The following is an 11,974-nucleotide window of genomic DNA, read 5'->3' as shown; positions in this document are numbered from 1 at the left end:
ACCCCCACCACCAAAAAAAGAAGAGGGGGGAAAAAAAAAGTAAAGAAAATAATAAGGGAAAAACCTAAGACACACTCCCTAGGGGAAATAAACCCCAGCATGTAATTTCTGTCCTTGACGGAATGTATTAAATAAGCAAACACCCCAACAAGGAAAACAAGTACTACAATGTAAAAATATTAAAAAAAGAAAACCCTCTCACATGCATAAATGAAAGATTGCACACAAAGAACTCCCATCTTTTCAAGCTTCAATAGTAAATATTCTGCTACTATGTATTAAATACTGCATGCTTTGCCCAAGCTAAGATGAAACCACAGCATAAATCAATAAGCATTTTGCATTTTCTTTCATTATCTACTCAAAGTCCTGCCTACCCAGGTGCCCCAAACTTTAAAATATCATCTACTGTTATTAGTAAAATGCTTTGAGTTTATACTCCTAATATATGGATACTTAGCTTATAAGTGGTATCATGTACTGCTATGTAATATATACATTAGAAACATTATTCAAAGACATTTTAGGGGTGCCCGGGTGGCTCAGTCGGTTAAGCCTCCGACTTTGGCTCAGGTCAGATCTCACATTTGTGGGTTCGAGCCCCGCGTCAGGCTCTGTGCTGACCGCTAGCTCAGAGCCTGGAGCCTGCTTCCAGTTCTGTGTCTCCTTCTCTCTCTGCCCCTCCCCCTCTCATGCTCTGTCTCTCTCTGTATCAAAAATAAATAAAAACATTAAAAAAAGACATTTTTAATTAATACAATTTAAAAGAAAAAAAACAATTACAAATATATTTTCAAATCTTACTTATTGAAGGTATGTGATAATGCATTTTTAAAAAAGAAATTACTGTCAATCACAGTAATCCTAAACTATGTCCTAATGAGAGCATATTTCAGTGCTTTGGTTTAACAAATTGCCTTGCCAAAAAGTTCTTGCAAAGGAAGGTCGATTCAAATAGCATGTTTGTGCTTATGAAAATCAGGATTCCCACAATCCATCCCATTTACCCAATTACACAAAGGTATTTGCTGAACTTCACACTTGCTCTTGCAAACTTTCAGAAAAGTGTTCTTTATCATTATTTTTTTTAACTTATTTTTGAGAGACAGCACAAGCAGGGGAGGGCCAGAGAGAGAGGGAGACACAGAATCTGAAGCAGGCTCCGGTCTCTGAACTAGCTGTCAGCACAGAGCCCGACGCGGGGCTCGAATTCACGAACTGAGAGATCACGACCTGAGCCGAAGCCGGACGCTTAACCAACTGGGCCACCCAGGCGCCCCAGAAAAATGTTTTTTTTAACAAGGCTTCAAACCCCTCTGAGACTTTGTTTCGAATACTTTTAAGTAGAGTATTAGGAAATTGTTTATAATTCCTAATTGTACAAATATAGAAATACAGTGTACAGATGTGAGATTTCAGAGATTGCTTATTTTTAAATACTTATTGGATCAAAAAAAATGTTTTTTAAATTTTACAAAGTAAAATCCACTCTTCGGTATACAATATTATGAATTTTGACAAACAATGGTCTTGTGACTCCCACAATGAAGACCACAATTCCACCTCCCATGTTACTCCTTGTAGTGAAACTTTCACCTTTGTGGCGGCCACCAGTCTTAGCTTGATACATTTCAGATTCATCCATATGTTGTTAAGTGTGTCAACAGGTCGTCCCCCTTTTATTACAGACTACTATTAAATGGGAGATATCAGTTTATCCGTTCACTGACTGAGAGACATTTAGGTTGTTTCCAGTTTGGGACTATTATTTAAATTTTACTTATTTTTTAATTAAAAATGTTTTTTAAATGTTTATATTGAGAGTCAGAGAGAGACAGAGCATGAGCTTGGGAGAGGCAGAGAGAGAGGGAGAGACACAGCATCTGAAGCAAGCTCCAGGCTCTGAGCTGTCAGCACAGAGCCTGATGCAGGGCTTGAACCCACAAACCACAGGATCATGACCTGAGCCAAAGTTGGGTGCTTAACCAACTGAGCCACCCAGGCACCCCGTGGACCATTTTGAATAAAGCTGTTCTGAAAACATTCTCTTGCAGGTTTTTATATGAACATAGATTTTCATTTAACTTGGGTAAATGAAATGACCAAGCTCTTGTCCAAAGTGGCTATGCTGTTTTGCAGTGTATGAAAGAATTCCGGTTGCTACACATTCTTGACAGCCCTTGTTTTTGTCAGCTTAAAAAGATTTAACCATTCTGATAGGTATGTGGTGATTTCTCATTGTGTTTTTAATTTGCACTTTCCCCCATGACTAATGATACTGAGTATCTTTTCATGTGACTGTTTACCATCTGTTTATTTTTGGCGAGGTCTGTTCAGATCTTTTGCTCATTTTATATTTTATTTGTTTAACGTTTTGGTTTTTGGCTGGGTACAGTATACTTTATTGATGGTACATGATGAAGCAGGGCTCCCCAAGCACCTCCCCCTTTTCAGAGGGTCTGGGATGGAAACTGTAGAGGTCCTGAGATTTCCAGTGTGTTAGGGGATGAGTTGGGGCAAGGACTCCACAACAGCTGAGAACCTTTCTCTTCTTCTTGCCCTCCCTGGGCCTGGTGGTCCAGGAGGCTTTTACTCCTTGGAGGCCTTGTGGACCATAGGCCTACCACCTGGTCGCTATAGCCAAATTCATTGTCATACCAGGGAATGAGTTTGACACAGTGGTCATTAAGGGCATGCCAGGCCCAACATCAAAGATGGAAGGGTGGATGTCACTGTTAAAGTTTCATGAGACCCTTGAGGGGGCCCTCTGATGCCTGCTTTAGCACCTTCTTGATGTTATCATATTTGGCAGCTTTCTCCAGGCAGCAGGTCCCAACCATGGTTGACATGTTACAAGTGGGGATAGGATGTCCATGCCAGTGAGCTTCTCATTTAGCTTAGGGATGACCTTGCCTATAGCCTTGGCAACTCCATTGGAAGCAAAGATGATGTTCTGGGCAGCACTTTGTCCACGATGCCACTGCTTCCCAGAGGGGCTGTCCATGGTCTTCTGTGTGGCAGTGATGGCATGGACTGGTCATGAATCCCTCCACAATGCCATAGTTGTCGTGGATGACCTTGGCCAGTGGGACCAAGCCTTTGGCAGTACAAGGGGCAGTGCTGACAAGGTTGAGGGAGTTGTCATACTTGTCATAGTTCACCCCCATCAGACATGGGGCATCAGCAAAAGGAGCAGAGATGATGACCCTCTTGACATCAGCCTTCTCCATGGCGGTGAAGACCCCAGTGGACTCCACAACACTCAGCACCAGCATCACCCTATTTGATACTGGCAGGGTCTTGCTTCTAAAAGATGGAGATGGGCTTTACATGACAAGTTTCCTGTTCTCAGCTTTGACTGTGCCAGGGAATTTGCCATGGGTGGAATCATACTGGAACATGTAGACTATGTAGTTGAGGTCAGTGAAGGGGTCATTGATGGCAACACTATGCACTTTCCCAGAGTTAAAAGCAGCCCTGGTGATCAGGTACCCAAAACAGCCAAATCTGTTTACTCCAACCTTCACCATCCTGTCTCAGGGATGTGGCTGGCACGGTACCAGAAGAAACCAGTGTCTGTTGCATGGAGAGAAGCAGAGAGGATCTTTTGTGCATTAAAAAAAATTTTTTTAAACATTTATTCACTCTTGAAAGAGAGAGAGAGAGAGAGAGAGAGAGAGAGAGAGAGAGAATGGGGGAGGGGCAGAGAGTGAGGGAGACACAGGATCTGAAGCAGGCTCCAGGCTCTGAGCTGCCAGCAAAGTGCTTGAACTCACTAACCGTGAGATCATGACGTGAGCCAAAGTGGGACACTTAACCAACTGAGCCACCCAGGCGTGCCTTCCTTTGCTCATTTTAAAAATTGGATTTTTTGTTTCTTATTTTTGAGTTTTGAGAGTTCTTTATATATTTCAGATACAAACGCTTTGTCATATATGTGATTTCTAGATCTTTTCTCCAAGATTATGGCTTAACTTTTCTCTTTTGACTGTTTTTCAGAGTAAAAGTTAAAAATTTTGATGAAGTTCAATTTAGCAGTCTTTTTCTTTTATAAATTGTTTCTGGGGTAGCATCTAAGAAATCTTTTCTAAAACAAAGATCTCCACATGCATTTTCTTTTCAGTATCATTTGTTTTGAACCAATTTTTTGTATAGTCCTATCAATTCTAAACTACAGAGATCATATTAAATAATATTGTTAGATACCAGTTCTCTCCATAGCACAACATTCCCTGTTAAAATACCACCTTTACTTTGAAGGGGCAAATTTAGTGAATTTATTCTTTGGAAAATATTGCAGAGTATCATACTACCGTCAGCCACTTTTTACTGCAAAGGCCAGTTTGGAATGCTCATCTTTTTGCAAAAGAAAAATGTCTAACTTATCTTTACATTTTTAAGTACTTTGATGTAAGCGTGAAACTCTTTGTGGTGTTCTGTCCTATTAACAAAAAATTGCAAGGATCCTACTGTTTAAATATCCTGTTTTTACAAGGTTAGTCTCATTATCGTCATCCTATTAGACAGAAACAGTAGTATTTACAATATTCTAAAAGCACAGGCTGAAGGGTACCGCTGTCCGTGCCACACACACATTCAGTGAGAGCCCCACACCTCCTTGTGGATTCCTGTACACACAGGGCACGTACTAGCCAAGGGAGGATCCCAGTGGCAATCTCTATAATTGTTTAGTGAAACTTTTTTTTAGAGATAAAAAGAGTTTAAAAATTTAGTGTTTCTTCCCTACCCTGATTGTCTTGTGTATGTTCTTGGAATACCACTACCCTGGAAAGTCTTACAATGCTGCCTCTCTCCCTGCATTCCTAACTGTACCTGGATAGAGTAGATAATCTGTATTTCTTTTAGAAATAAATGCCTTGTTCGGTTACAAATAGTAGAACTGCGTTGCTTTCTGTTGTCATTTTCCTGCCTGCTTTCCTCTAGCATTTGTTTTCCCATAGCCTCATTTTTCTAAGCACTGAACTTGAAGTTCACAACAAATGTTTCTTAGAGGATGACAGTCCCAATTATCCATAATGTAGAACCATGGAATCATAAGACAGTATAATTTTGGAGCTGGAAGGGGACTTCGACGTGGACTAGTCCAAATCCCTTATCAAACTCAACCCAAATATAAAGGAACTTGGTAAATCCAGAGAATGGAATAACTTAGCAATAAAAAGGGAGTGAGCTTTTGATAAAATGCACCATCGTGGATCAGTCTTAAAAGAATTATGCTGCATGAGAGAAGCCAGACAAAAATCCTACAGATGGTGTGATTTCATTTATAAGAAAACAGAAAATACAAACTGTAGTGACAGCAGTGGCTGCCTGTGGATGAGTGGAGAAAGGGGTGAGGAAGGGAGGGAAAGGCTATATAAGAGGAAGAGGAACAAGAGGAAATTTTGGGTGTGAAAGAGTCCATAATCTTGATTGCGGTGATGTTTTCACAGGTAGATACAAATAGTACATATTAAATATGTATAGTTTAGGGGCACCTGGGTGGCTCAGTTGGATAAGCGTCCAACTTTAGCTCAGGTCATGATCTCGCAGATCGTGACTTTGAGCCCCATGTCGGGCTCTATGCTGACAGCTCAGAGGCTGGAGCCTTCTTCAGACTGTGTCTCCCTCTCTCTGCCCCTCCCCTGCTCACACTTTGTCTCTGTCTCTCAAAAATAAATAAACATTAATTTAAAAAATAAAATAAATATACACAGTTTATTTTGTCAGTTATATATCAATAAAGCCTTTGAAAGAAAAAAAGGAAAATAGAAGCAATTTGCCTGTGAGATAAATAATAAATGCCTACAGTATGTCAGTTACATGTGCTACATGTTGGGAGTTCAGAGAGAGAGAGAGAGAGAGAGAGAGAGAGAAAAGAAGACATGGCCTGTACCTTCAGGCAGCTCACCATCTAGTGAAGGAGTTAGAAAATAAACAGATAAGTTAGATCCAGTATGTTAAGTGCTAAGAAAGAGGAACAGACAAGGAATGAGAGGTATCCAGAAATGGGCGCCAATACATGCTTCTTCCAGGGTAGGTCAGGGAAAGCCTTATGAAAGAGAGGAAGCTGAGCCCAGGCCCAGCACTGTCAGGTGGCAGAGCCTCCCCATCTGAAGGAGTATCGTGGGCAAAGTTGGTGAAACACAAAATTCCAGGAACCGCACGTGGTTCAGCCTGACTGGAGCAAAGGACAGACACTCTAGCAAGAGAAGAGACCGCAGAGGTTGGTGGGGCCAGATCAAGAGGCTTTTGCTACCTAGGCAGTTCTTGGGTGCCTAGTGCTCCAAGGTTGATCTACCAGGTTGTGCAAATCCATAGTCTGTGTCACAGGGACACGTCTCTTCCAAACACGTGGTACAGACCTCCAGGTTTCGAGGCTGGGACACTCATTTCCATGCTCAGTTCCAGTATGGGAGCTCTTTTGTTCCTCATGAATGTTTCAGACCCAAAGGAAAGAGAGCTAGTTTGGGTCTGAGCAGCAGCTGGGGAACATTGGCCTGCTTCTTGAAGCTACACCTGGGAGCAAAGGCTTCTGGTGCATTTTTCTGTTGGGCAACCAGCAATACAGCTGCCCCACAGGCAGTTTTTCCCCAAGTGAAAAATTTTGCCTTTCTTTCTGGCTGGCAGCACAGATCCCTAAAGTCCTGCATTTCTGACAATGGCTTGTCTGGTGTGCAGTGATCTGTGTCCTGTCTGGTTCTCTCCTACCCTCTGGTCATCTGCTAACCGGTCAGCGCCGGATTTCTCCAGCCACTGAGTAGTAGAGGTCATGAGAGAGTCCCTTATTTGTTTATTTTTAGAGTGGTTTTCGGGGAAGACTGGGATGTTTGATTCAGAGTACGATTGTCAGAACACATTAAAAATGCAGGCGGCAATTCAGAACACGGATGGCTCATGTCAGCCAGACAGTGCAGTGTAACCAGAGGAGGAAAACACGGATAGGGCCTGTGTTAATGGAAGTTGATGCCAAATGGCATGGCAAGTTCTGGCTCATGTTTCTCCTGTTCCCCACCACCCTTCAGTCAGAAGAAAGCAGCTCATATTTAAGCTAGAATTTACTTGGTGAGCATTCCTGTGATCTAGAGCTCAAATTGCTTACACCTCAGAAGGAATTTAGGAGGATTGTAACTGTCATGGCAGTTAGGATCTCCCAGGAGTGAGGAGTATGGGTTTAGTGGTTTATTCTTTCTTGCTTTGGGGATTCTTTGCCGTCTGCTGCAGGGTTAGACCAAGAGGGCAAGCAAAAGTGTTCACACCTACTTCCCTAGCCAACTCAGAGGAAAGCGGTGGCCAGCACAGATGCCCGGAATCAAGTGGGTCCAAGAAAGGCCAATGCGGATTATCTTGGGGGTATTAGTAAAACAGATGGTGTCAGGAGGGAAGAAGTTTTCGATTCTATTGTGGAGTTTGGTTTTTGTATCTTCTCACCTGGGCTGTGAAAACAGTCCAAGCGTGAGCTGGCCCAAACTCTTAGCTCTGTTTATTCTGCCCTCTCGTCCTCCCCCATGCCATCTGCCAGCTGGACTATTAAATGGCTCAGTGCTCTTTTTTTGCTGTGTTAATCTTGGAAGGTCATGATTGTTGTGATTTGGGTCGGTTTCTCAAATGGGTGGGTGAAATGGATATCTAACCATCGATTTGTTTTCTTGTATTTCAGTCGTTCCAAGGAAGTCAAGGACGAGCATACCTCTTTAACTCAGTGTGAGTGTCTCTGAATGGTACATCCATTGTTTGGTGCACATTTTGCAGGGTGGGGGAAAAGCAACCCTCAGTGATAATTCAACAATGGACCCTGCCCTCTCTGCCACAATAAAAGTCCTGTGGAACGTTACTCTCCACAACTGGAAGCCAGTTATCTTTGTGGATTTTTGGGGGGAGGGGCAGCAACTTTGGCTGAAAAGTATACATTTACTACCCATAGTAAACACATCAGAGGATGAGAGGGCTGTAATCTCGCAGAGAAGAAGGTGAAGTGATTCTGAGAGCCTCATCATGGAGACTGCACAACCAGGCCTACAATGAGTTATTGGGGAAGTGGGGAGGTTGAGCACAGACACCATGTCAGCTGCAGGAGCTCGGGCTAGGGGAAAGGCCCCCTGAGTGAAGAGTCTCCCCGACTGCAGCCTGTAGGGACCTCCGTCCTTGCTAGGCACAGCATTCGTAGCTCCTTACTTAGGAAAGGAAGGCGAAGCTCACACAAGCACGACGAACGGTGAGAATGGAAAGCTAGCGTGTTCAGCTTGGGGTGATACGGGGCTTACACATCCTTGTAATCCGGACAAGACGGCGCTGATGTCACGCTTGCTGTCTTTGACTGCATCCAGTCCTCAGTAAGCTCTGAGCTGAGGACCTGTGCTCAGCGCTCTGGTCTTCACAGTGTGGCTGTCTGTTTGTCCCCTTGGGCCACAAGATTAGATGCATTAGTTAGAAACATTCCAAGCAAGTCTCAACCATGAAGACTATTTTTCATAGACTCAGTGAATCAGAACTTGCAGAACTTGCAAAATCATTTCAATGGTGATGTTTCATGTGGTTACCTTTTCGGGGTTGTTACCACTCTCAGTCAGAAAGGGTGCCCTTCTTGGTGTTGGCTTCCCTTGAGGCAACCGCACTCAGTTATTTATTTATTTTTACTGCAAGCTCAGCTTGAACGACTGATGATGAATGTGTGACTAACTACCTGTTCTCTCTGTCCCTTGGCACAGAGTTAATGTGGGCTGCGGGCCTGCAGAAGAGCGAGTGTTGCTCACGGGACTGCACGCAGTTGCAGACATTTACTGTGAAAACTGCAAAACCACTCTGGGCTGGAAATATGTAAGTCCTGAGGAGTCTGGTTGGCGGTGAGAGGGAAGAACCGGGAGCCCCATGCTAGAGGACTGATTCCTCCCACTGTCTTCCTAGGCCTTGTGGGATCATCTTAGTCCAGGACAGGAAACAGGGCCCAAAGAGCATCTCCTGGCACACTCTTGTCTACTACTCATTCTTCCCTGTTCTCTGATCCGTCCCCTTCACCTACTCATTCCTTCGCACCTGCTCCTGAGGCAGACAGATAACACAGACAGACAGACACACATGCACCTGCTTTTGAGTTTAATTAAGAATAATAATAATATATGGATGAGAAAACTGAGGCTCACAGAGGTTAATGGTATATCCAATGTTACTTAGCCGTTACATGGCCAAACTGGGATATAGGTGTCCAGGAGTCTGACTGTTGAGCCCATGCTTTTTGCTCCAGTAAATGTCCCCAGAACATCTCTCAGGTCCTAGGCTCTATGCTAGGTATCATCAAACATGGTAATTAATGTCCACTGTCAAATATAGTCATGGCTGGACTCTCCCTACTAGACATTCGTTCCTTTGCTGTTTAAGTCAATTAGCATATTTTAAAATGTTTATTTATTTTTGACAGAGAGAGAGAGGGAGCGAGAGACCGAGCACAAGTTGGGAAGGGCATGTATGGGTGGGAGGGACAGATGATTTGAAGCAGGCACTCAGCTGACAGTGCACCTGATACAGGGCTCGAACTCTTGAACCATGAGATCTTGACCCGAGCCGAAATCAGAAGATGCTCAACTGACCGAGCCACCCAGGTACCACTCAACAAATATTTTTAACATTTTGTTGGTACCTAGATTGAGTGCTTCACTAGGGTGAGAGGAGGTATAGATGTTCAATGAAAATAAACTTGTTATTATTATCGGCAGATGTTTTTATTATTGGCAAATATTTTCATCTGCCTTTTTATGCACTGTCATTGTGGGGATATTGAAAAATGAGTGTTCCTGTCTCTGGGAGGATGATTTATTCCATGTAAAATGCCACGAATTCCCTGTCCTGTCAGTTGCACGGGGTCAGTGTGGGGCTGGCTCCTGTGACCAGCAGTCAGACACTAGTTAGCTTTGGAAGAGCCTGCAGGGGTGGTCAGAACCTCCTGCAGACTGCACTTGCAGGCCGTGGGGCTTTGGGACAGGCTGTGCCTTAGGTGGAGCCAGGAACACAGGGAAAGCCTCCTTGCCTTCTCCTTTGTGCTGTGAACCTAAAACTCCAGTAAAAATATAAAGTCTATTTACTTCTTAAAAAGTGTTTTTAAAGTTTATTTATTGAGAGAGAGAGAGAGAGAGAGAGAGGGAGGGAGGGAGAGAAAGAGAGCATGCGCAGGGGAGGGGTAGAGAGAGAGAGGGAGAGGGAGAAAATCTCAAGCAGGCTCCACACTGTCAGTGCAGAGCCTGACTCAGGGCTTGATCTCACGAACTGTGAGATCATGACCTGAGCCAAAATGAAGAGTCAGACACAGACCTGACTGAGCCACCCAGGCGCCCCTAGACTGCGTCTTTCATATCTCCCTTGAAATGTTCAGAATTAGGAAGAAAGATCCTAGACGGCATGTTTCATAACGGCTAGACAGTCACAGACCCCTATGGTTGTGGCCTTGATTGCTCCTTGTGAGAAAAACTGGCTTTGGCTATTCTGTTCCCCCTGCATGGCCACTGGGCCCCCTCTGGCTGCTCTGGGGGCCATAGTTCTGGTTCCGATGATCTAGAAATGTTTTGCCCTTCTGTTTTCCCAACCTCTTGGTTATCTTATTCCATTCAAGATGTGCAGGATTAGAGATGGAAGATAAATCTGAGTTGGCTGGTTTTGCTCTTTACTTCACATAAAATGATTCACTTCTTTGACAAAGGTTTATTCAAAGCCTTTGTGTTGGATACAAAAGAAAATGAGATCTAATCCTTGCCCTCAGGGGTGTTTGCAGTCATCATATTAGAGAGGAAACCTAGGATTAACAGATAAAACAGATTGACAGGTATAGTGACATTCACAGGACCATACAGAGAAACATCCATCTCCCCAAATATTTATTATCTCTCATGTCCCAGGCCAGTGCTCCAAGCTTCCATTCCATTATTTCTTCTCACCCTCACAGTAATCCTGTGAAGTACTTTCACTTATCCCACTTTTATAAATGGGAAGTTCACAGGCATAAACCCAGGTAGTTAAGTGATGCATCTGGTGTCAGGAAGCAGAAATGGGGTTCGGTCTGGGGGTTTCTGTAGACTTCGGATCTAGTGCTCTGTTCCCTGGAGTCCAGTTATGATGTTTGGAAGTGTCCTATGGCTTGGAGGCTATTAAATTTTGGGGGGGCTTTTTTGGTTGTTGTCATATTCTTACTTTCCTAGATTTTTTTTTACCTTCCTCCACCCTGAACATGCTACCATGGTTTTATTCTCAAACCACATTCCTCTGTTGTGTGCACGTTACACAACACACACACACACACACACACACACACACACACACACACACACACAGAGCTGAGGAACAATGAAGTGTCAGGGATATTACTGCTGAGCCCACAGCTCTTGCATGTGTGTGATGTGTTTGCACATTCCCTCTCAGGCCCTTTCCCCTCTCTACTTTGTGGAATGATTCCTCTCTCAACAAGAGACTCAAGTCTGAGCTTTCTCTCTGAAACCCAAATCCCCAGAGGTCTAGGACAGAAGATACAGTTCATACACATGCTGCCCAGAACCTGTGGGCAGTAGGGTTTAGCTAGTTACTAATTTGGAAGACTCAGAACAGCAGGGGATGTCCGTCGCCTCTGCTCATTGAGCATAGCCATAATGACCGTGATGACCAGTGTTTTTCGGATAATACATCAAGAAGTTTTTATTCATCTATGCCTATGAAGGAAATATCCCTTTGAACCTATACCTATGCAGGGCTCCCCCCCACCCCCTGCCCCTGTGGAGCTTACTGGCCTGAGAGCCCGCCCACAGTGCTGTAAATTTAGGATGGTAATTGGCCAGGTGGTTTATATTGAGTTTTTCTTCCAGAAACCTGACAGCTGGGTGGGGCTTGAGGGCTGCTGGGTTCTTCAGCCTGGAGTTCTTGCGGCTCCTTTCTCTTCAGAGAAAGGCAGTGAAGGAAAAACAGACTTAACACACCTGACATAGAAACAGCAAGATAA

The 11,974-nt window shown here is 43.8% G+C and overlaps 1 protein-coding gene across 1 annotated transcript in view; it reads left to right on the top strand.

Annotated features, from left to right (window-relative positions):
* Window positions 1-11,974, top strand: part of YPEL2 (yippee like 2) — a 42,920-nt gene that overhangs the window by 25,230 nt on the left and 5,716 nt on the right. The window contains exons 2-3 of the mRNA XM_029928202.1: window positions 7,661-7,704; window positions 8,709-8,817. Coding sequence (XP_029784062.1) covers window positions 7,661-7,704; window positions 8,709-8,817 — 153 coding nt within the window. The remainder of the gene's footprint in view (window positions 1-7,660; window positions 7,705-8,708; window positions 8,818-11,974) is intronic.

Source organism: Suricata suricatta, chromosome 17 (assembly GCF_006229205.1).
Source record: "Suricata suricatta isolate VVHF042 chromosome 17, meerkat_22Aug2017_6uvM2_HiC, whole genome shotgun sequence".
In the NCBI taxonomy this organism is placed as follows: Eukaryota; Metazoa; Chordata; class Mammalia; order Carnivora; family Herpestidae; genus Suricata; species Suricata suricatta.
Note: the sequence above shows the minus strand (reverse complement) of the source record. Positions and strands in the feature narration are given on the sequence as shown.